General features: G+C 41.6%; 2 protein-coding genes across 2 annotated transcripts in view; both read right to left on the reverse strand.

Annotated features, from left to right (window-relative positions):
- The window catches only part of PWP1 (PWP1 homolog, endonuclein), a 477,381-nt gene that overhangs the window by 22,069 nt on the left and 430,448 nt on the right, over positions 1-24,864 (reverse strand). The window lies entirely within an intron of this gene.
- Positions 18,673-24,864, reverse strand: part of ABTB3 (ankyrin repeat and BTB domain containing 3) — a 350,728-nt gene continuing 344,536 nt past the window's right edge. The window contains exons 16-18 of the mRNA XM_060245557.1: positions 23,463-23,531; positions 22,505-22,618; positions 18,673-21,147 (exon numbers count right to left, since the gene is read on the reverse strand). Coding sequence (XP_060101540.1) covers positions 20,938-21,147; positions 22,505-22,618; positions 23,463-23,531 — 393 coding nt within the window. The 3' untranslated portion in view covers positions 18,673-20,937. The remainder of the gene's footprint in view (positions 21,148-22,504; positions 22,619-23,462; positions 23,532-24,864) is intronic.

Below are 24,864 nucleotides of genomic sequence, written 5' to 3' on the forward strand. Positions count from 1 at the left end.
ATCATACTTTGGTTACACATCATGAGAAGACAAAGAGTCATTAGAAAGGACAATAATGCTAGGAAAAATTGAAGGCAGGAGGAAAAGGAAGATCCAACATGAGATGGATTGACCCAATTGAGGAAGTCAGGGCCTTAACTTTGCAAGACCTGAGCAAGGCTATTAACAATGTTTTGGAAGTTATGAATTCATAAGGTTACTGTAAGTCAGAGGTGACTTGACAGCACTTACACTAAAGATTGCCTTCCTACACAGTAGCACTGTGTAAATTTGTAAACTTGTTGCAAAAGTTGCACATGCCAGAAATGCATGTAGGTTGTTTAATTTTACTATAAAATTATGAACACCAAAAATCTGCATGTAAAGGAAGAGGGTATATTTCTCTTGAGGTTATAGCTAAACAATGAACAAGATAACAGTGAATAATACTAGGTACAATTAAAAAAATAAACCACGCCATGCAAAACTCAGATCACTCAAAAAACCTCTATGTGAATAATCTCTACAGAACTTGTATTTATAAGTGTGTTATAAATATTACAAAATGTAAATATCTACTACAAAATCAAAATAATAATCTCTAAATAAATAAATACAATAATATATTTTCCACTGTCACAAATATTTGTATGTGTTCAACAAATATTTTTGTTCAGTACACTCCAACCTATATTATACAATTTCTTAATAAAAGCATATCTCAAACAAAATGAGAAGCATATTTCAAATGATATGCCCTCAACCATAGGTTCAGCAGAATAACTCTGTTTTGCAGGCCCTGCAGAACTGTACCAGATCTTTCCTGGAAGAGCGTTCCATCAGGCAGGGGCCAGGGCCAAAAAGGCCTGGAGCCTAGTCAAGGACAGCCAGGCACTTTTTGCGCTAGGGACAACCAGCAGATTTTGGTCACTTGAGCATAACCCTCTATGGGGGATGTACCAGGACAGGCGGCCCGGAAGGTATGCTGGTTCATGACCATTAAGGGCTTTGAAGGTCAGCACCAGAACCTTGAACTTGATCCAGTCCTCAAACCAAAGCCAGTGCAGCAGATAGAGCACTGGTTGGGTATGTGCTCTAAGAGGTGTTCCTGTCAATATCCTCGCAGCTGCATTCTAGACCAGTTGCATTTTCTGGTTCTACCTCAAGGGAAGCCCTATGTAGAGCAATTTACAATAATCTAGCCTGGAGGCGACCATTGCACAGATCACTGTGGCTACGTTAGAGGGTGTCAGGGCCAACTGTTTAACCTGGTGATGATGGTAAAACACCCACCTTTGTGACCTGGGCCTCCATTAGAAAACATTGTCTTTGAGCAGTTACATCAGGGTAGCCTGCAGCCTGATAATGAAGACCTGGGCAACAAGGGAGATCAGCTGACAGGCATGGAGTAAACCAAGAGGCAGGAGATGGTGGCAATGACCTACTGGTAGATGCTTTGGTGGAGTTCAATGCCTGTTATCCCAGGTAACTGGGCTGGGAAGAGGTACAAGGCTAAAAAACAAATGTAAAACAACAGGAGCTACTGTTGGTTCCCCGAGGAAAATAAAGGGGATTTACTTTGTGAAACTGAATATATGTTGAATATGGAATTCTGTGCTCCCCAACACACTGTCACAAGTTTGTTATCCATAAAAACATATTTTAATGCCAACAGCTAATTAAAGGTCATATTCCAATGTTGCTCACAACAGTAATATACAATTTGCACAAAACATGGCTGTCTGACAAATGTTTTGCAGGCCAACAATATATATATATATATGTGTGTGTGTGTGTATGTATATTATAGATATATGTATATAGGTATCTTCCTTAAAGAATTTATTATGCCAGAAATCATGCAAAGAATTTCAGAGCAGTAAACACAATAAGAACAATCACTTGTTGACAAGTTACCAAAACCATTCAAATACAGAAACATTAGGCTTATAGATAAATATATACATACACTGTTTTCTGTTGTTTTTGTGGTCCCTTCAAGTTGCATTGAAGCATCGCTCACACCCCTCCCCACCCTACCGGGTCCGTATTAAAGACAAGTCCCAAAAATAGGATTTACTACCAGTACAAACCACCAACATAAACTCTTCAATCTGAGCTGTAGATCACTGTAAAGGAGGCACTTAACAATTGGCTGGGAGTGTGGGCAGGTCAGGGACATCTCCAAAGCCAATATTAATTCTGATCCATAGTCCTTGGATATTTGAAGCAAGAGGCTGCCGTGCCATATAAGATCTTGTCTGATATGATATACTCAGTTTCTAGCATCCTTCAAAGTCATCATTTTTCAAACTGTTCTGAGGGAATTCTACAGTTCCTTAGGAAACTATCAGGGGTTCTTCAATGAGAAGATCAGCAATGGCAAGGGAAGCTTGTCTGAAAGACAGCTTGCCCACAATTTTAACTCCTCCCCCCCACAATCTAGAGCAGCAGGAGAGTGTTGGGTTATGTTTTAGAGTACACTCTCAACATGGAATAATGTGAAATAATGGCAGCCTGAAATTAGTGAGTGCCCTAGAACATGCCCTATAATCCTTTACAGCATCCAGGGTTCCATGGCAGATGGTCGGGGTTCCTCAGCAAACAGATCAATGTGAAAATAATTCCCTAAAAGGTAGAAAATTTGGAAAACCACATTTTTAGAGTTACAACTTCAGAGACTTGGAATCCCCCCTTCCCCGAGAAGCAGTGCACAGCACCATTAAACAAATTTACCCCAAACAAAGAGAGGATGACTGGTGTGTATCCTCTGTTTTTAAAATGAGCATATTCATACTTACATATTAAAGCCTTTATTTTTAAAAGCCATCAAGGTGCTACATATTATTTACCCTGGTACATTTCAAATATTTTCATGTTCTTTGCTTTATTTTATTGCAAAAACAACTAAAGCCATGTGCTATACAGCAGTTAGGTGTTGAAATGGAAGCAGACATGCCTAAAACTAGCTCTTGGGTCCAGCTTCATATGCTTTCTCGCTTTGTGCTATAATACCATTTACAGAACATGAATGCAGCCATTCCTTGGCCTGCCCATCAGTACAATTCTTGTAAAGCAACAACACTTGTAGATATTACCAAGGTTTTTGCTATATAGTAGATGGGCTACACTCATCAGGAGTACAGCTCAAGTGATTTGCAACAAAGCTGAATGGGCACAGGATTCCACCACCATCCTCCCCCAAGGAGTGGATTTCATTGTTTACCTCAGTGGCTGTGAATTCTACAGGACAAACACATATTTGCTTGTGAATGTTAAATGGGCTCCCTCCCCTTAAAGTACTGTATCACCTAGTGTCATGCTAATGCTTACCTGCTATGGGTGTGATCTTAAAAATGTCTTTCATATATTAATTGTCTGATAAATAGATCTGCAAAGGGATCCTTGTCCTAGCATTACAAGCAATCTGCCTCTCTCTCACACACACACAAGTACCCTTTCCAGATTTGTTAAGATCTTCAAGAAAATCAGCATCAAATTGAGGTCAATTTTCACCCTTTCCAAGATGCTGTATTTGTCAGGCAGCAGGCATATGCAGAAACTCCTGTTGTTTCCATAATAATGTATCCTCAGTTTTGTAATTGGCAAGTTGGCAAAACAAGCAGATTCACATCCTAACTGCCTCTTTTTCCATTCATTACTCAATAGGGCTTATTTCAATTACATCCCCCCCCCCCCCCCCACACACACACACATCCTATGCTGGAGCAGCAGGAGGTCAAGGAATTTAATCCAAACGAGTTAAAGGGAGAGCTTTCTGGAATCTGGCAAATCCTGGCACAGACTGATAGCCAAAGATACAGTTGTGCATGTGGACTCATGCTTAAGTTCCTTTACCAGTGTTCCTGCCTGGCTCATTGGAGCCTTGAGGACTGAGCTTAGGGACTCTAGAACAATAGGCTGTAGGATCCAAATCCCTACTGCCCTGGTCCAATCAGAAGTCCCCTGCTGGTTCAAACAATCCAATGGTGTTCTAGCGCAGGAACCCAGGACTGTATATAGTTGGCCCTATTGGCCCAGTTGGGCAGTCTTCTAGTCCAGTGGTTACTATGCTGTAATCAATAAAGAGAGCTATGATCACTGCACCGTGTCTCCTTCATGCATTGAACCCACTATATTATAGATACAATCCCAACTGGCCCAGGGCCAGTAGCGAAGTATCTTTGCCAAGCTGGCTCTGAAATGTAGTGGCATATCCGATTTCAATAATGGTTATCTTTCAGAATGTAGTTTTATTCAACCTGTTGCCAAACCAGTCATGAGAACAGTGAGAACCAGCCATGAGAACAAAGGCTCTCCAGCTCTGCAGAGCCCTTCTCTGTGCAATGGAAAGCATACAGATCATATAATTAAGCACGAGGAATAATGAGAGTGTGTTAACGTATCCATTTTAGTAAATAAACGAGGGGATGGGGGACAGAGCTCCCTACTAAGGAATGTTTTAAAAGTATACTGGGAAGGGTTTCCCCATTTTGTTGCTTGCCCTGAGTTCACATTAGATTCCTTGCAGCTGAGAAAAAGAGTGCTTCATCCCACAAACAACCAGGAAACAGGAAGGGCATGTACCAAACTGTGAGAAAATTTAGAATACAAATACCCCTCTCCATCAGGGAAAGGTTGTAGAAGATTTTAAGGGCAAGGTAGAAGAGAAAGGAAGATCAGCTTTCTGTCAGTATGTTCATACATTAGTATGGCTCTATCCAAGGGCTTGTATTACTTAGAGGTGATGCATGAGTTATTGCTTTTTAAGGGTATCAGTGGTCTTCAGCTGGTGTATCATAATACATACCTGTGCCATACACTGAAGGGGGGAGAAGCGCATGCTGCCATAACTTTCTTTTTGTTTATTGAACTTGTAAAGCAAAGGAGAAAGACACACACATAGAGGGACATTGGACTGCACCAAACTGACACAATAATGATCCTATTTTACCTGTTCAATTTCAATACTATTCTAGTTCTTTTTTTCCTGCAAGTGGTGATGATTCTTTGGGGATAAGTGGCCCCTGTCTACTTGATTCTGTCATTAAACTTGATCCTGTTTGTTTAGGCCCTGCTCATGGGAAAACTTCCATGCAACTAAGATGCATGTTAAAAGGGCTCTTCATCTAGGAGAAAGGAACATGGGATCAAGATTGCCTGACCTTGCTAGGGGATACTGACTGTCCTTGCACTTCACTTCAATTTAGCCCTACAAACAAAGGCTGCAGTGAGTTCAAGGCTACTATTGTTCCAAGTGCAGCAGGTTGTATAAACTGGCCTCCAGTGCATGAATGCTACAGAGAGGACCAGTCTTTATGGCTTGGAATTGTGGGAATATGAGTCATACTCATTATGAAAGCAACATGAGTCATACTCATGTTGTGGAACTAATATGAATCATACTCAATATGAAGTCTCCCCCCTTTCCATTAAGACCCATAAGCTTTAAATCTGACCCTTTTGATTAAATTCTGCTTGATAATTCACTTAGGCCTGTGAATTTCAGAGGTTATATGTGCCAGAGATGTATTTTGTACAATTATTAGCCATATCCCCCCCCAATAAAATCAATAATACCAAGACTGGTATGACAGCGCAGGATTAATCTTTTAATGAGGACCATATATCCATATTAAATTCTCTTCTGACGCTACTAGCTTCTTGCCTTTGGATCAACCAAATCACATAGAGCTGGCATGTTACTTTCTGGAAAAGAGCAAGTGAATTTATACTTAAAGAGCAAATTGGATTAACCCCTTTTGGTGTAACACAATTACAGTGATAACTTGTTTGTCTCAAATGTTGCTGTGCATTTCAGTACACTGTGCAAAAAAGATCTGCAAAATTACATCTGTTGAAATACGGATGTTAATCTTGTTGGGAAGGTTTAAAAGAGAATGGGCAAGAGGGAGACTCAGATTTAAAAGACTGCAAGGAATGCTCCTAAAAATAGTTCTAGAAAAAAAAAATGACCTGAGACATTTGGCATACAACCGCATAATTGAACATTATGATTAGCTTCAGGCTGCCTGCAGAATATATTATGCTGGAATTAAACCCTTTTCTTTGACACATAACAAAAAAGACCAATTCAATATGAACAAATGTTTAAATTATATCATTTGAAAACCATGGCAAAATAATATTGAGATTAGTCATATGAAGCTGCCTTACACTTTCAGACCCTTGGTCTAGCAAAGTCAGTACTGTCTTCATGGACTGGCAATGGCTCTCCAGGAACTCAAACAGAGATCAGCTATTACCAGTTCCTTTTACCTAGAGATGCAAGGAACTGATCCACAGTCCCTTCCCTACAAAGGTGTATGGTTACCCTCATTTTTGCTTTTTAGGAAGAAGCAGAAGAAATTGATAGCCTTCTTTATTGGTTAATTTCCTTAGTTTAGTTAACTGTTACAATATCTGAAAGATTTAAAGCATAACTCATATCTGTTTCTATATGTTATGTGCAATGTTCCCTCTAAGCTGCAGAATCTTGTGAGCAAAAATTCTACTTTGTGAGCTACTGGCATTAAAGTTGTGAGCTTCTGCATAAATTTGTGTGTTCTGGGGTCCTTCTTCCTAAGCTAAGACAGAAATGTGTGAAAAAATTGTGAGCTAGCTCACACTAACTCAGCTTAGAGGGAACAGTGGTTATGTGTAATGGACATTACTGCTCAATAACTGGTACACCATTAACACTGAATTTATTTAGTTGGAATGCAAGCCTTATCAGTTTTATTGAACCCCACCCCACCCCACCCTGGAAATCTTTAAGGTTATTAGAACCAAAGTTAGTATTTTGTCCCTCAGATTAAATGTCTCATCTAGATGTGTATTTCTAAATTGTATATTAAGTATTGGAAATTAAACTTCGGCAAAGATAAAACTTTGGGAAATCACAGCCAATGAATGTTCATCATCTGCAGCTAAATCAACTATCGCTAGGAGGCAATCTTACTTGAATGCATTCAGTATAAACCCTCACCATTCAATCCATTCTTAGGATCTCTGTCAATGGTGTAATCTGGGAAGGCTGATAGGCTGCCTCCCAGTAGCAAAACAAGCAAATATTCTACAAAATGTAACATTGTCATGAGTATAAAGATTGGGGATGGGGGAAAGGACAGAGATCACAAGTGAGACTGTGAGTCACAAATCCACAGGGCCAGGGGCAGATTAACCATTAAGCAGACTAAGCACGTGCTTAGGTCACCAGGGCCAAAGGGGGCACCACAAAGTTGGGAAAAGGGTGAAAAGAAAAAAAAGAATGAAGATTTGTAAAAAAAAAAATGATAAAACTAGTGCAAATTGATCATGGTGCACCCCTAGGGTTATCTTCTATTTTTTGTTGGCGAGGTGTAGTGTCATAGGCTATGTTTAAAAGTCAAATGCATGTGTTTAAAAGTAAAATGATGGAGCCAAATTCAGTTGTCATGACAGTCATTTCAATGACCCTCTCTGCCCCTTTTTAATTTCAGCCCCATGTAAACATCAAAAATGAAGCGTGTTCAGTTGAGTGGTGCGCAAAAGAGAAAATGTGCAAAAGAGAATGAGCAAAAGAATCTGTCGTAGCCAAGATAGGAAAGCTGACAGATTTCTTCTTACAAACTGCAGAGAAAGATGATCCAGATCAAAACCAGTGTCAGTCTTCAGAGACAGGAAGTGAATCAAATCTATCTCCTTCATCAGAAACAGGCAGTGTTGATGCAAGGCCAAATTTTCATGATGACGTTGCACATGATGAAGTGCCACAACCTGGACCTACTTCCATGACAAGATGTGTAAATGCTTTTGAGCTGTACAAGGAGTTTAGAGAACTGACCAAGGATGAAATGAGCAAAGCTAAGGACCCAGGGTTATGGGATGAATTTTATGGTGATGATGTGACTTATTGGGTTGCTTGTGGACCCAGTGAATGTCAGCACCACAATGGGCCATTTGACAAATCGTGTTGCAATTTCATCAGTGGGAAGCCAAAGAGATACTGTTCACAGAAGATTTTTTTTTGAATAAAAGCCAATGGTGAACACTACAAGAGAGAATGGCTGTTGTACTCTACTTCAAAAGGATCAGTTTACTGTTTTGGTTGCAAACTATTTGTGCCCAAAGGGTCGACACATTTTGCTAGAAATGCGGGATTCAGTGACTGGAGAAACACTGCTGTAATTGACAACTATGAAAAAAGTACAACTCACTGAGTTTCCACATTGACATATTTAACTTGGAAACAAGGCTTAGGCTTGACACAGCCACTGGAAAAACAAATTGAAGAGGAGTACAATTACTGGGAGAATGTGCTTCGGCATGTTGTAGCAGTCATTTGCACACTGGCTGAACAAGGATGGGCATTCCAAGGAAAAGTGGAAAAAATTGGGTCTCTCAATAATGGTAATTATTTGGGGCTACTCGAATTGATAAGTTGGTTTGACCCATTCTTGGCTGTTCACATATCACGGTATGGCAATGCTGGAAAAGGCAACCCTTCGTACCTGTCCAAAATGATATGGGAGGAACTTATTGAGTTAATGGCAAAGAAAGTGCACTCCATCATCATTGACTAAATTAATGTTTCTGGGTACTTCAGTCTGTTTGTGGACTCAATGCCTGATCTTTCGCATGTTGACCAACTGAGCATGGTGCTCAGATACTTGCAAGATGGACAGCCAGTTGAACAATTTATCACATTTTTGGAATTACAAAATCACACTGGTGAAGCTATGGCACAGCAGGTGTTGAAGTACTTATGTGATGATTGAAAATTGGATTTTGCTAAATGCAGAGAGCAGTCATACGGCAATGCTGCCAACACGTTACAATAGCATGAAGCAAAAACTTTTGGATGCAAATCAGTTTGCCATTTATGTACCCTGTGCAGCTCATTCACTAAATATAAATATAGTTGGACGAAGTGCTATGGATTGCTGTCAAGTTGCAATAGATTTCTTTTCCACTGTATAACTGCTCTACACATTCTTTTCAGTTGCAATAGATTTCTTTTCCACTGTATAACTGCTCTACACATTCTTTTCAGCCTCAACTGCTCGGTGGAGAATTCTCAAAGATTGCAATGGAAATGAAAAAGTGTTAAAATCACTTTTAGACACCAAATGGGAAGCAAATGCTGTGGCAACTGCAGCAATTATCAACTCTTTCTTCAAGATTCTGGAAGCTTTGGAAGATTTATCAGATGACCAGTTGCAAAAAGGTGACACTAGAAGGGAAGCAAAGAATATTGCAAACAAGATGCAAGAACTGAAGTTTGTGTTCATGCTGAATTTTTGGAATGAAAGTTTAGAAAAGTTTCATAGAACAAGTCAACTGAGAAGTATTAATTTCGAGGATGTTATCAGTGATTTTGTGAAAACGGATCAGCTCATCCAGTTATATGATCTGTTCACACAAATTAGAAGGGTGAGAACAATGGCAGCAGAAAGCAGGAGCTGTAGAATTTGAAGCTGTTGCAGAGTAATTTCTGTGCATAAATTGAAGGGCTTGTGGGGGGGGGCAATGGGGTTGCTACTTTGAGACATAAGTTGCTATGTAGTCAGTGATGTTCATTTCTGTACCCCCTTGTGATCAGTTCAGAAATGTGTAATTAAGCAGAATATTTTCAAAGACACTCTCTTCTTCCAACAGGCAACAGACCTTCTAAAACAGTTGTCAGGGACCTTGTCAGTTGTGAGCCATCCTTGAGCTCCCTGATTCTGAAGGGACCCAGGGACCCATCCTCAGTGTCCCTGCTAAAGCAGGAACATATATGACACCTTAAGACAAAACTTGTTGCTCTGACTGCTTGATAGGGTCTGAATCTTTAACAGCCTGATGATCAACTGAGAGGCAACCTTGAGAAAGGGGTGGGGAAACAAGGGGCTGAGTCACAGCTGGGATGGGGGGGCACTTTCCCACAGGAGTTGTTCAGCTCCCATTGGAGTTCCAGAGGGCTGGAGCCACCAAAGGGGCTGGCTCCAGGATAGCCAGGCCCTTCAGAAGGCAAACAGTCCAAGGAGGACACACTGACTCTTGCTCCCCAGGTTTAAAGAAACAGGGAGAGGAGAGGGGTGGAGTGCAATGATGGGAGAAACCTCCTTCCCTCTCAGTTTGAGAGAGAACACAGTGAGAGAGTACACAGTGCTTCCTCTTGGTAAGGATCTGCTAGGCCTGGGCAGGTCATCTACCACAGCATATTTCAAACTGAAGTCCAGAGTATGTTGAAGTACAGAAGGGGGAGGGGATTGACTAGAAGTCCCTTGTAAGGACAGGTGGTGAGTCTTCCTCACACACATCTGGTCAAAATGATAATAGTGCCCTCTAAGATTTCTAGAAATGGGGACAGGAACTCTCTACCTCAGGATTTCTCCACACCTACTACCCTTCTGCATATCACACCTAATCCAATCATGCCTGCTATTGTCGTTTGCTTGCTAATGTTATTTGAATGAAATCACTCCACTTTCCAATATACAGGACAGATAGACTCACATTCTAGCTATATCTGAGAAGTGACTCACAAACGCTCATGCCCTGCCACAAGTTGTGTTAGTCTTTAAGGTGCTACTACCCGCTTGCTCTTTTCTCTACATCAGGGGAAAGGAATGGTATCAGTCCCCCCTCCTTTGGAAGGGCAGGAGCTTATAGTGTTGCCTTCCCACCACCTGCAGTCCCCTAGTTTCCAGACCACCTCAGAGCACTAGCTGGCAAATAGGCTGGGAATCAATATTTCAGCCTGAGGTTGAACTGGTTTAGTGACATCAAGGAAACATAGTCCCAATGTCTTCACCATAGTAATTTTTGGTACAAAACTGAGCTGTTTTTTTACCCAATTTTCTGCTGCAAAGGATTTAGCAAGTACACACACAGAAATATCACTTTGCATCTATGGACAGTTGTAACCAGTGGTGGTGTTTTCAGTTGAACTATTGGAAGTACTTAGGTTTTACGTAGTGCCAATCTTTTTCTGTTTCTGCGAGCAGGCTTTGTGGTTTTTAAAGTACAGCTGATATGGGGGTCTCTCTTGATTATTTTGAGGACAGTAACCTTGATGGGAGACACACTTTGAAAGGGACTGTCTAATGTGTGTCATGTGCCAATAAAAGGGTGGGGCTTGACATTTTTCAGAATCAGAATGAGGGGTTTCAGGTTGCTAAAGTTTAAGAACTACTGTTCTAGAAAGCCACCTTAAACACTGATTCTGTTCCAGTTGCTAACAGAATTCCTATGTGCTTTCTGCTCTTCATGTCATTAGGTTAGAGATGAAAGTATACCATGTGTGGAGTACCCATGTAAAGTAGTGTGCAATAGCCATGACACTGTCTCATACTTTAAATCTGACCTGTAGCATATTTTGTGCAAACAGATGGCCCACCTCTGCATGCCAGACATGGGACTACCATTTAGTATGATGGCCAACGGTGGCAAGAGCACCTGTAAATATAATACCCAAATCCCTTTCCCTAACCTTGTCATTTTGAAAGACCTATGTGGAATCAAGTATGCATATGCTGTGGCTGTTTAACGCAATCAAGGCTGGGTTGTTTTGGTGCCATAATGTTTTACTTATTTAAAACATTTCTATCCCACCTTTCCACCCAAATAGGGTTCCCAAGGCACCAGACATGGAAACATTTGAACTTTTAGGCACCCCATTCCAAGATTTGCTATGCAACGAATAGGCACATTGCTGGCTAGTGTTTGCCTCTATAAACATCCTGTGAGGTAGCTTATTATTCCCGTTTCAGGGAATGGAGGCTTAGCTATAGTGGCTAGTGGCCAAGGAAACACTATGGCAGAGGCAGACTTTCATTCCAGCTCTTTTAGATTCACATGTACCTATCCACTGGACTACACCAGTTTATCAATGTGTGTATTCCAGTAAGCATAGTAAAGTCAAGAATGGATGCTGGGAGGTAGCTGACTTGGATTTGAGACTTAGCCAACGAAACTATGCACTTAAGCTATTGCATTACCATTTAGTGATTCATGAATCATCACACTAAAATGTAGATCCCAACTGCCCTCAACTCATGGGTTGATCCAGGGCTATTTTGTGAAGAGTGGAAGTCACCACAGAAAATTCAGGGATGCACAGCTGTTTGGCACTTTTGTTGCTCCAAAAAGAAGAATGTTCTGAACATCACTGTTGCTTCTACACAGCTATCAGCAATGGCAGAACTAGAATGCGGGCTGAAATGGGGGAAAAATCACATCTTCTCTGGCTCATTTGAGACTTTGAAATTTCAGGTTATGCTGTTGAGCAAATAAACCTGAATTATAATTTTGCTGCAAAGATCATGGTTTCCCCAATTAATCTATAAGCATGCATATACACAGTGAGAGGAATCAGAACAGTATAACATAATGTTAGGGGTGCTAGACAGAAATCTTTAAAATCACACCCAGATTCAATTTTCTGCTAACAGAAGGTGTAATTTTTGCTGACTCCCCCTTTTTGCTGCACAGCTGCTGATTTGCTCCTTATGCCATTCCTGAGGGCCTCTGTTCCCCAGAAGCAGCACTCTGGGGGAGATTCATGTGCTTTGGTAGGGAGAGGCAGAGAAATTCTGTTCTGTTGCTAAAAAGTGATTTTCGTTAGTGGAAAATTTAGTCTGGATCCAACCCATACTGAGAAATTTCTTGGATCAAAGAAAAATCCAGAAGGGTTCTAGAAGAGAACTACATTTCCTCTGGTTTGTCATTGCTTTGCAGAACTTTCCATATAGTCACAAGAGAATGAGTCAACATATTTCTAAAGGCAACATCATCACAGAGGTCCTTGGACTTCTAGGGAAAAGATTCCATAGAACCCAAAAGAAAGCAAGTAGCAGAACCTCACAGAGTATTCCATACATTTCCATGAAACAGCTCCATCAAAGCACAGTAAGATCTATAAAGGAATACCCTGTGGCTCAACAGAATGACATAAATAGAATACCTTTTCTTATAGAGCTCTGTGTGGAAGATCACAGCACTTCACTGTCAGTTTAAAAAAAAAAGTTTGAGCTGAAAATCCCATTTGGAATACAGCCACAATAAGGGTTTAATGTCCCACAGCACTATAAAGTAGTTTAATGAATACATTCTCTGTGGGATTTTGCTGAAGATGTGCAACTACTTCAACTGGAATTTGGCCAGGACTACAATTTGACAACTTTAACCTGTTCTACTCAAAAGGGTTCTCTCAGGGTGATGCCTTGGAAGGTGACACTTCCAGCAACCTTCATGCCAAGATAATAATTTGATGCTACAAATGAGCTACCCACACCAAGAACTGAAACAGTGTTTGCATTCTCTGACTCTGAGAAAACAAATCAACAATGTGTGAGTAGTTGCAAGTAAGGACCATGGTCCTGCCACAAGAGATGGACTGGGTGAATCAGCTGGTCAGGACAAAGGCTATCCTGGAAGGTGATTGTGATCCTGCTACAAAAGAAGGGGCAGTGGCTGCAAAGGATGAGATCCTCGGCACAAAACTAGTGGCAAAGTCCTCAAGAAGATAGAAGAGCAGCTAACATGGATGTCTCTGGATAAAAAGATGGCATAGTAAGAATGGGATTATAGTCAACAGGAGCTGCATGGCTTATTGCACAGGTTGAAGACCAACAGGAGCACAACATCCATCTAGCATATCTTAAAAGTTGCCCACAGAATTCTTCAGCAAGAAATGGAGGCTCTAGAGTGGCTAGCTCCAGAACACCTAGGGCCACACAGAGAAGTTCTCCAAGGACTTTCTACAGATCCAGAGGATCTAGGCACAGTACTATGGACTCAGGAATTTAAAATCAGTCATTGGCATGGAGGATGGACTGCAGTGTAAGATTGGTGAGGACATGGGAGGGAAGAGTAGCTGTTGGATTTGACTCCCTCCCAGTGGGATAGTTCTCAAAAAAATCCCCAGGTCAGTCAACAACACAGTTCCCCAGGAATATGGTTCAGTTCAATACTCCCCATTCAATAGTGTTGTATGTATGGGTGTGTGATTGTGGAAAAGGGGTACTCCTGGCCAAGAGTGATATAAAGTGAGCCTTATGACTTCTACCTTTTAGGGACTTTTAGGGCAAATTGTACATTGGTAGAGCTTTGCCAAGGTGTTACAGTGTTCAAGAAGTTCAGCACAATGTTGGAAGTCCCATCACAGTAGTGCAACCACATCTTGCTTTTTGGATGACTACATGTTTGTGGGTCCAATAGATCACACAGCAGTGCAAACAACTCAAGTAGGAATCCCATGCAGTGTGTCAAGAGCTGGGAATGCCACTGGCTGAGGACAAGATGGGAAAACCATCTGGCAGGACACAGTGGAACAGTTTTTGTGGCTCCCAGATGACAAATTAGACCCTAAGGGACCTGGTCTCAAGTGCAGTCAGGGCAAGGAAGGCTACATTGTGGGACCTCTGATCTCTGGTTGGGCATTTGAACTTTGCATGCAGAATCATTGCTCTTGGGTGGGTCTTTATATGTCTGTGAGACTATGGCAGGCATAAAAACCCCTTACCACAAAAATAGGGTGAAGACTTTAAGTGAAGTCTTCTTGAGTGAAGACTTTAAAAATGTGGCCTGTTTCCTAGGAGCTACAACAGGGTGTCATTTGGAAAGTAGAGCTATAATTCCAATCCAATGCAATGGTCTGCAGCTTCAGATCTCTTTCAGGAGCACATGGTATGCACAGGGATGCCCCACTGAATGGGAACATGCAGTGCTTGTGGGGGTTTCAGCCTTTCTGGGGTTCTTTCCTGCAGTTGTGATAGTTCACATCCGGCTGGAGGACTTAGATCATTCTTGTGTGTCAACAGACCTGTGGTGCATATCATTGAGGACAGTTAGAATGATGTCAGTTAGGACATTTGTTCTGCAGTGTTTACATTTTGATATTCTTTTTGCTGCCTATCACATTGTGGCCAGGGACAGGGCAACAGACAGGGCTGATACTCCATCATGTTTACTGATGGAGCATTTCTGGTTCCTAGCTCCTTTTGCAGAGATGCCTGTGATCAGGGGTAGTGTTGTAGAAAAATGGGTGGTGGAGCTCATTAGCATAATTCTTTAGCATATGCTGCCCCCCCCCAGCCAAAAGCAACCCGACGCAAGGAAGGAGAGCCCTGGGCAAGGAAGGCCTGCTTGGGCTGGCTGGAGATCCAGCCAGCCCAAGGCCTCGCTCACCCGAGGCTCTCCTTGCCTGCCCCCCACAGTCAAAAAGCAGGTGGCGCAGGCTTCTCCAGGGGTTAATGAGGGCTGCTGGGAGTGTGGCAAAGCTCCTGGTGTCTGGCTGCCAGCTCTCCTAATCCAGGGATTGTTATGTAGCTGCACCTACTATTCAATGGACAAGGTAGGTGGAGGAGGAGGGGGGCATCAGAAAGGTTCAGGAGCTGTGCTCCTGTGAGCTCCTGCTGAATTCAAGGCCTGCTTGTGATACTGTGGAGCCCTGGAGGGTTGCTGAGCCATCAAGGGTTCCTTAGCCCTGTGTACCAGACAAGGCTTTTGACGAGTGAGAGTTTTAAGAAGATATTGGATTTATACCCTTCCCTCCAGTCCAAATGTCAGAGTGGCTTACAATCTCTTTTACCTTTCTCCCCCACAACAGACACCCTGTGAGGTAGGCGGACAGCTTTGTGAGAGCTATGGCTGAACCAAGGCCATTCCAGCAGCTGCAAGTGGAGGAGTGGGGAGTCAAACCGGGTTCTCCCAGATAAGAGTCTGCACACTTAGCCACTACACAAAACTGGACCCTTTTAGGGAGTTGTAGCATTTGCACAGGCCTGGCCCCTCCCCATTGATCACCTCATACAATACTATGTTCAGCTGCATGCTAATGGCAGCACAACCAGTGGTTGCTTGTTGGCCGCAGCCTTCTATATCAAGGCTAACAGGAGGGCTGAGAACATGGGAGATTTTAGGGATCCAAATGATACTGGAGGGGTGGACCCAGGAGCAGTTGACAAACAAGCCCCCATCTCCCTAGAGGTCCTAGCATGCATTTCTGTTGCCTTTGACTTGCTTCACATAACAAGCTTCACGCTCTTCCAAACCACAACACGCCCTCCTTTCTTCAGTGCCTGTGCATCAGTGAATTCCTTGCTGGACTGAGGCATCATCACTCAGCCTAGGCTGTGTGGCTTCATCCCTATGAAGGCAGGGATGGGTGTTAAGTTGAGGATCTTGAAGACTGACCAAAGGGAGTAGGCAACACTATATGTCTTTCTTCCTTCAGAGTCTGTCAATTGTCCAGCAGGAGTGCTGCAAGACCACTTACATTTAAGGGGTGAAATAACTGGCTTCATTTACCCATGCAAACAAAAAGCCACTTACCAGACATCAATTCTGAGCTGTTGTTAGGACAGTATTATCTAAACTGGGTCCCCCCGCATTGGGATATACTCATTTCCACATCAGAGCAGCCTCTATGGCAGCTTCCTTAAGTGGTGAGTCATAAGAACAGGGCAGTTGGCAAGTAGAGTCTGCAGGCTTTCCACAACTATGTCAGACTGCTTTAGTCTGTATGTCAGCTATAGGCACCGGGTGCCACAAGTCAGGGACCATGATTGACAACATGACTGCCAACATTATAGAGCATGACTGCCAACATTATAGAGCATGTCTGTCTTTCCAGCTGTGGCAGAGTAAGGCATACAGAAGCAAGTTGTAGGGCTGCTAGTGGAAGTTTTGGTTCACAGTTGGGCATGACTTATCTGGCCCAGATCATGCAGCTTGGGAGAAGAGGCATGCTGTGAGACCAGCTGCTGCCAGTTCTCCACCAGCACTTGAGGACCTCCCCCATACCACAATAATTCATCTGTGTGAGAATGACATTGAGAAATACACAGGGAAATCCGTAAGGTTGCAGGCCGTACCTGACATGGGATACCCGAGGGTCTTGCATCTCGGTGGCCTGTTGATGTTGTCAGGCATGCTCCAGAAGAGGGTATCCCTCACATCCAAGGTAGATTTGTCAGGACCTGTGGCAAGGTAAATGGTGAAGGGAAACATGGGGTTGTCTGAGCAGGTAGTGTTTATCTTGCTCACCCATTCATCTGTTGCACCTGTACAGAGGTGACAGCATGCACCTTTTTGCATGAGGGTTGTATTTTCCTGGGGGATCTGCAGTGAGGCCCAATGGATACCATGATGGAGACATGGGGTGGGGTGGGCTGAGCCCTCCCGTGGTGATAGAAGTGCAGGTAAAGTTGGTTGATACATAAAAAGCTAAGGAAAGCACCATGAGGAATTAGCAACCCTCCGACCAGAAACCTGCAGCTTTGGTACCTTCCTAGAGCCAGGGCAGGAACTCACAGGTAAGAGGAAAGAACACAACCTACTTCCCTCAAACACTAGAAAATATTTTGCAAAGAGCCTGGGCAGTATACAACTAGACAGTTCCAATCTTGGAGCCAGAGTGACTTTGTCCAGAAATCAGAGATGAGCAGTCAGAGGAGGCTTGACTCTTCTGCATACCATCAAATGCCTGCACTGGTATGTGTCCTATACCTCTGGCCACAGTGGATCCATATTGTTGGGAGCATGCCTGGACGCTAAGGACCACTATATCACTCTAGATGTATATGTTATCTCCTCAGAGAGATGCCTTTCTTTGTTCTTAACCTGGGAGCTTCTCTCTGACACACACACCACACACACACACCCCTCTGTGCATTTTATTCTATACTGGTGTTCTCATGGTTCTTCATAATCTACAGGTCTCTCCTGTAGAAGCAATGTACTCTTAGTTGCACATATGTGCTACTGGATCAGCTGGCCATTTATGACAGGGAACAGTATTCTTGAGATTAGGATTCTTTCTCTCCTTTCGACTGCAACCTGAATGTGAACTACATCTACCTTAATAAATGTTTTACCTTTTGCAATATACTTCTTGGGAGTTTACATGCAATATCACACTTATAAGACTGGGCAAACTCTACTATATAGGTTAAAAATATTCCCAATAACTAATCAATGTAAAAAATTTAAAAGTTGGTTCTTGGATTATTGGCTCCTCTTATTTTGTGTATGCCTACAAACAGATTTCTTGATCACAGTTAATAAGGCACTGTCATTCAATCTAAAGAAAAAGCACACTTTGTTGTTAAGTGTGTTTTGTTTAGGATGAATGATAGTATCTTACTAACTGTTGATGTCCTCTTGTCCGGAGATCAGATATTGAAATGCATCACCTCTGAGGAATAATCTTCCCTCAAGATCCTTTATTTTTAAAAATTCTGTGTATGAAATTCATTCGTGGGAGTTGGGGGGGGGTGTATGTTAATTTTTCCAAAACACCTAGTGGCAGATTAGGTCCCATTCAGCTTTGTTGCATGAGTTGTAAAGCTAACAATCTGAGGGAAATCAGACATCTTGCCATCAGTGTTCCCTCTAAACTGAGTTAGTATGAGCTAGCTCACAGCTTTTTAGCCTCCAGCTCACACATTTTTGTCTTAGCTCAGGAAGGATGACTTCAGGGCACAATAATTTATGCAGTAGCTCACAACTTTAATGCCAGTAGCTCACAAAGTAGAATTTTTGCTCATAAGACTGCAGCTTAGAGGGAACATTGTTTGCCATGTTCCTATTATGTCCTCAATAGAGGAATATGGAAAAAAATTGGAGAGCTGCACAAAATCAAAATATGAAGCTGATGGAAGGGATCCACATTCATGTGAGCTGTCATTTACAATCCTATTGCTGAACCGTAGCCTCTAAACAAATAGTCAAACTCTTTTAATAGGACCCACATCGTGTACACTTATTTTTCAGCTTGGTACTCACAGGCTAGTCCTACTAACATGGAGGTCCTTACACAGGCCTTGGGCCACTTTTCACAAGCGCTGATTGAAACTGGTTTTTGATTCTTAAACTTGCACAGTTACAAGTAACAAAATGTGCACTCAATTTAAGATGGCCTGCTTTCTGTCCCACAAATAATTACATTTCAGACTCTTGGTGTCACTTGTGAAATGACCACAGGTTTTTTTGCAGCATTGTAACATCAACCAACACTTTACTATTTGGCAGCTTGGTAATTAACTGACATAAGGCCCTCAGATGTGTTTTTTCATTTGGGTACCACTGTTTTCAGCATCCAAGGAAGCCCAGCAAATATAGTGGAAGCACCAGGGGAAACAGCAATAACACTGGTCAGCTTCTTTCCCCCTCTAAGCTCTGCAACATTCACAGAAAGGCAAGTTGCCATCACAGTCACATTCTATACTACAATCTTAGATGATATGATCAGGTGCAAAAAGAAAAACAAAACTTCATTATTAAGTTGCCATGCTATTGCCTCTGTAACACTGGGGATACTTTAAACAATTTGCAGTGTTGTTGCAGGACTTGGGTTAAAACAACGTAGGGAATCTGCAGAACGGAGCTAAAGAACAACTTCTTATTCTGTTGTCTAATACAAAAACTGATATTCTGAACATTTAAAAATATATCACTGTGAAGTAGCACCTTATAAAAGACCTAGGGTTTACTTTATGCTGTTTTCTAAATACTATGATATGGCCATTATTTCATCAAGGATGCCAGCAAACCACAATTTTGCCAAGGAAAAGGTAGCATGGAAACACCTCTGATAAATCTTTACTGCAATTCTCCACCTGAAACTGTTGGATCAAATGTAAATTGTCAAGAATAAGTATGGCACTTAATATGTTTGTCTTGCTAAAAATACGTTGCTAAATAGCTTGAGGCCTGTTAGAGACCGCCATAAGCATATACTCTACACATTCTCAATTTACGGCAAGAAATCAGTCTATAGTACATATTCAATATATAATTAAAATAAATCATCTTAATCTTAACCTCTGCCCAGTAGCAAAATACCAACATTTCTCTGTAATAGCAACCCAGCAATGACCTCTCTCATATAATAACTAGAAATCACTGATTTTTAAAAACTTTTCCCTGTGGAAATTGTGCACATCCAGAAAACAAAACCCTGAAATATGGTATTTTCACAAATCTGGTTTGACAAAGAACTAACATTGCAATTTTTTCTTGGCAAAATGAAGCACAAACGTAACATTTCACAGGTACCATTACCATGCAAATGCATGTTGAATTTTGTTGCTTTTTTAAAACCTTAAACCACAATTAGCATGCAGATTTCCCCCCACCCCAAACTACTGTAAGAGTTCTTGGTAATGTACCTCTTTGGTGTAACCATAGCCGTTTAGGCAAGATTATACCACTTTAAGGTTAAAGCTTATGAGCAGAACCTTTTCAGGTATGTTTACACAGTGTACATTTTACCATTAAAAAAAACCCCTAAAAACAAAAAAAGAAAACATAACATGTTACATACATTCTCAAATACAATTCTGCTGAAAACAAAATTTGGAGTTTAAGAAATAGATGTTTGTTTGTTTTAAACTACAAGGCCACCCCATTTTTATGAACAATTTTAAAAAGTTCCCACCACTAAAAATTTACCAATATATTTTCTCATTTGTAACAGTCTTACCAGTTCTTTGACTCTTGCTAAACAGCAGCTATCAGGTCTTATGTGTGTTTTTTCTTAAATGCATCATACAACTGTATTCTGGGACAGGGACACAACTGTTCTGACAGAAAGTTATGACACCGTGTAACAAAAACAACCTGATATGTTGGTTTTGTCAAAGAATTGTTCCATGGCATCCATCTTGTTATGAGGGGCTTCTGTTGTTTACCGGGGACGCATGGCCCGGCTGCTTCAGTTGGTGCTAGCTGCACAACAACACTTCCTGTCTTCAGAATCCAACTGGTAACTCACAGAACAGCAATATTATCCTTGCAGTTCCAAAACCCATAGGAGCCACATGTACCACAACCTCTTGCCCAAGAAAAGATTCAAGTAAATGACAGCACCTTTGGCCCACAACCACTCCAGAAGGAAAAAAGAATGTTGTATATTCGCTTAAGAAACTGCATCAGCAAAATTTCACTTGCAGAGTCTTTCCCCAAACATCGGACCCTTCCTGAACTTTATACAATGGAACCCTTTGAAGATGACAAATGAATCGACTGGATCCGTGCTGCCAACGTCCTCTGTAAATCTTGCAGTACATTTTGGCCAGAGGAGTCACCATTCTTGTCATACAGCAGCTGTTTGAAAGCTTCGTTTTCAATTAGAACCATCATATTTTTTAGAAAGTAACCTTCAGAATAGGAAGCTAGTTCTGTGACTCCAAGAAACTGAAAAGAAGAAATTAGGAGTAAAGAAGTGAGATAAATTGAAATAACTTTATCAAATAATTCGCAGATAAGGGCTAGAATCCACAAACACACACCCCTCCAAACTTCAAAAATAGTTCTGCATGCCCAAGGGGATTTAGGCTTGTGGTTTTGAAACAACATCCCGACGCATGGCAAACTTCACTTGGAAGTGAGCAGTTTATGACTTGGCATGGGATTCTTCTATTGAATCGAAAATGTTCAGGATCCCACAGGGCCTTCCTCTTTTGATCCTGTCCAAGATTAGTGAAAAGGATGGTTTTAGCTTCGCAAGCTATCTTTAGAGGAAGAGATTTTAAAATGACTGAAGGAGATCATTCAAGGAAGAATTTGGATGCACACAAATCAGGTGGCTATAGGAAGACAATCTGTAAAAGATGGGAGTCTATGTAACAAAGGCTTAATCTAGATCAGGGGTGGCCAACGGTAACTCTCCAGATGTTTTTTGCCTACAACTCCCATCAGCCCCAGCCAGGATGGCCAATGGCTGGGGCTGATGGGAGTTGTAGGTAAAAAACATCTGGAGAGCTACCGTTGGCCACCCCTGATCTATATGTTTTTAAAAGCCAGACTCCGTGACTTTGTTGCAAGCACATACTGTGATCTAGTTTTCTCAGAGTGGTAGATGCTTCCCTGGAAGTCTTCCATGCTAGGGAGGAGAACTATGACGTCAGGGAAGGTTTTACTGCACTGGCCCGATCCACATGGTTCCTGTAGCAGAATGCTTGCTTTACTGGCATCAGAAAATGATAGTGGCTGTCACATACTAGTAGTGAGCATGAATGATGCTTCTAACTCTTATACCAGCTCATTGTAGCTACTGGCTCATGGCTGCAGAGGTCATCAGAAAGATCATGCTACAGCAGTTGCAAAATAAAACATTTTTTATTTTATTTCTAGAAAACAAAAATTTTGCTGACAGCAAAAGTACAAAAACCCCATCACCATATTACAGTTTAGTGAGGAAGAAGAGCAAGGTCTGTAGCGGAGGTTGAAAAGAACTCTAGATTTCTTAAGGCCATCTTCTCAGTTCAGAACGAAGGTGAGATTTTTCATTGATGTCATCTCCTGGCTAACTTTTAGCCTTTAAGTTACATCAACTCTTGGAAAGATGCTTCCAATTCTTTGTTTTTATTAAGGCCACTGAATGAATTGATTGGTCTCGAAAACAGAGGTCGCATGCATGATATTACATGTAAAGTGCAAACTGAATAATGGTAATATGGTAAAGTGATTCGATTCCTTAGCAAAGTGTCCCTTAACTATAATATCTGCACTCCCTGGTACACATACACTCATATCAGTAGTTACATTTTACCTTGGCATGATTATAAATATCCACACAATTTTCTGTGTTGATACTTTTTGCACAGATGATCTCACAGTGTCGTTGCAATGCTTCAAGCTGGAAAAATTTAGCAGCAGACAGAAGCTGAAAATAAGGGGGGAAAACCTATTATTGCAGGGTCTTAGTAGGAGGTGGAAGGGTAATGGATTGTTAACATCTGCTTTCAGTTTCTTTCTCTCCTCCACTCCATTCCTCATCTTTTTGTGCACTGCATATACCATCTTAGAACAGAGCTCAAATGAATTACAGTAAATCCTTAAGCTCCGTTAATAAGATAATTCCCCTTACTCATTTTCTGTGTTATAAAGAAATGGCAGGATGAGGTCAGACCAGAAGAACCTATTGTCAATAAATGGCAAGCCAAAAGTACAACTAGGAAAACATTGTGGATTTTAAAAGTGCATATGATAAAGGAAGCAGCAAACCGCATAGTCCACATGTTCCTTTCTTTCCATTTTCCTATGGTATCTGGCAAAGGGATTAAGGTGGTTTTTGTAATACTTCAGAAACCTGCAAAACCCTTTTTCCAGAAACCACCATAGGTCAGAAAAATGAAACAGTGTATCTGTAGGCAGTGACAGCTTTCTTATACCACCTTCATGTCTCCATTATTTTAAATCAGCCAAAGTACTCAAAGCCATGTCAGAGAATGACTAAGGACTTTGCCTATAGTTCCTTCTTTGAGCAGTGTGAATGGACTATTCCTTGTTTAACTCCTCTACTATTACTTTTACATGTTTACTAGATATTCTGGAAGTTATTTGGAGTTTTTTTAATGTAATGAGAGGTTACAACCATTTGTTACTTGACACTGCAAGAGAAGAAATAATAAAAACAACCTGCAGAAATTCACTATTGATCTAAGTACTCCTTTTTAAATCTGTAAACATAGCTAATCACTTGTTGATTTTTAAAAACTGCCACTTACCTCCATTATTTCATTGTTTTTAATGAGAAGCGACTCTGCACCTCCATAATAGAGATACTGCATAATAAGCTGAAAACAGAACAAAGAAGTGGATGGAGTACCACATGGCAATTGCAGTTTCCTCTCTCCACCCATCTTATAGGTGCCCATGTGCCGATTATCGGGTCAATTTTCTCTTTAGAAGTTATTGCACAGAGACAGCATTTCAGATTGGAAGAGAGGCAAGAACTGCACTAGTGCCTTGAAGCTCTGGTCTGGTGGCTAGGGCAGAACAAGCTGAAGCTGAAATCCAGACATAACAGAGGTGGTGCTGGTTGGGAAGCCTGATGTTTTACAGGGACTGGCTCCACTTGTAATGGATGGAGTGGTTAGCATCTGCAGAGCAGGTTACGAATTTGGGGATGCTCATGAACCAAGCCCTGCTGTTTGAAAAGCAGGTTGAGATAGTGCCCAAGAGTGCCTTCCATTAGCTGTATTTGGTGCAACAACTTTTTCTTAGATTCAGCTAATCCGGAAACTTTGATTCTTGGTTCTGTAACCTCTTGGCTGGATTACTGTAATGCACTCTGTTGGGCTGCCCTTGAAGACAACCTAGAAACTGCAGCTGGTTCAGAATGCAGCAACCCATCTATTTTCAGAGGCTAGCTGATGGGAACAGTTACACTGGCTGCCAATTTGTTTCTTATTTCAATTCAAGGTGCAGTTTATGACCTGTAACCTTTTATGGCCCAGGACCTGCTAGTCTAAAGAGCCATCTCTTCCCATAAGACCCTGTGAGCCAACTGTGATGCTCATGCTGCCACCTACTGGTTGTTCCCTCTCTTGGCAGCCTGCCTGCCACCATCCAGTGCTTGCACCTTCTCCAGTGCAGCTCCCACTTTGCGGAACAGGCTTCCTCAGGAGGTTGGGGACACTGTCTCGAGAAAAACCTTACAAACCCCATAAACTATAGTCAGACCTGAAACAGTATCAGCCAGTCTGAGAAAATTGCAGAAGCCAGTTGCAGTTCAAAGCAGTTTTCTTGTGATACTTTAGGGGCCTGGGTAGCTTTTGGCTTCTACAAGTGGCTTAGTGTCCATAGTTTATGGATTGCAGAATGCAGTTGTTCTTTGCAGATTTGGAGGGATCCTGGTGTACAATTCCAGTTTCTTTAGCTCTGTACCAATCATACACAAAGTCGCACTCTCACATGGATTACTCATGAATGGTATTTAGCTATTTCATGCTCTGCTGATATGGTAGTAGACTATAAAATAGATAAATAGTATTCATATGTGATTTAGTTTCAAGTCGCACCTTACTAAAGTGCTCATATTTAAATGGAGTGCAAGTTTTGCTGATTGGTTTTTTAAACCATCTGTTTATTCCAAAATAGGGAAAAAACCTCAGCCATTCAGCTCTT

The sequence above is a fragment of the Heteronotia binoei genome, chromosome 8, assembly GCF_032191835.1.
Source record: "Heteronotia binoei isolate CCM8104 ecotype False Entrance Well chromosome 8, APGP_CSIRO_Hbin_v1, whole genome shotgun sequence".
Lineage (NCBI taxonomy): Eukaryota > Metazoa > Chordata > Lepidosauria > Squamata > Gekkonidae > Heteronotia > Heteronotia binoei.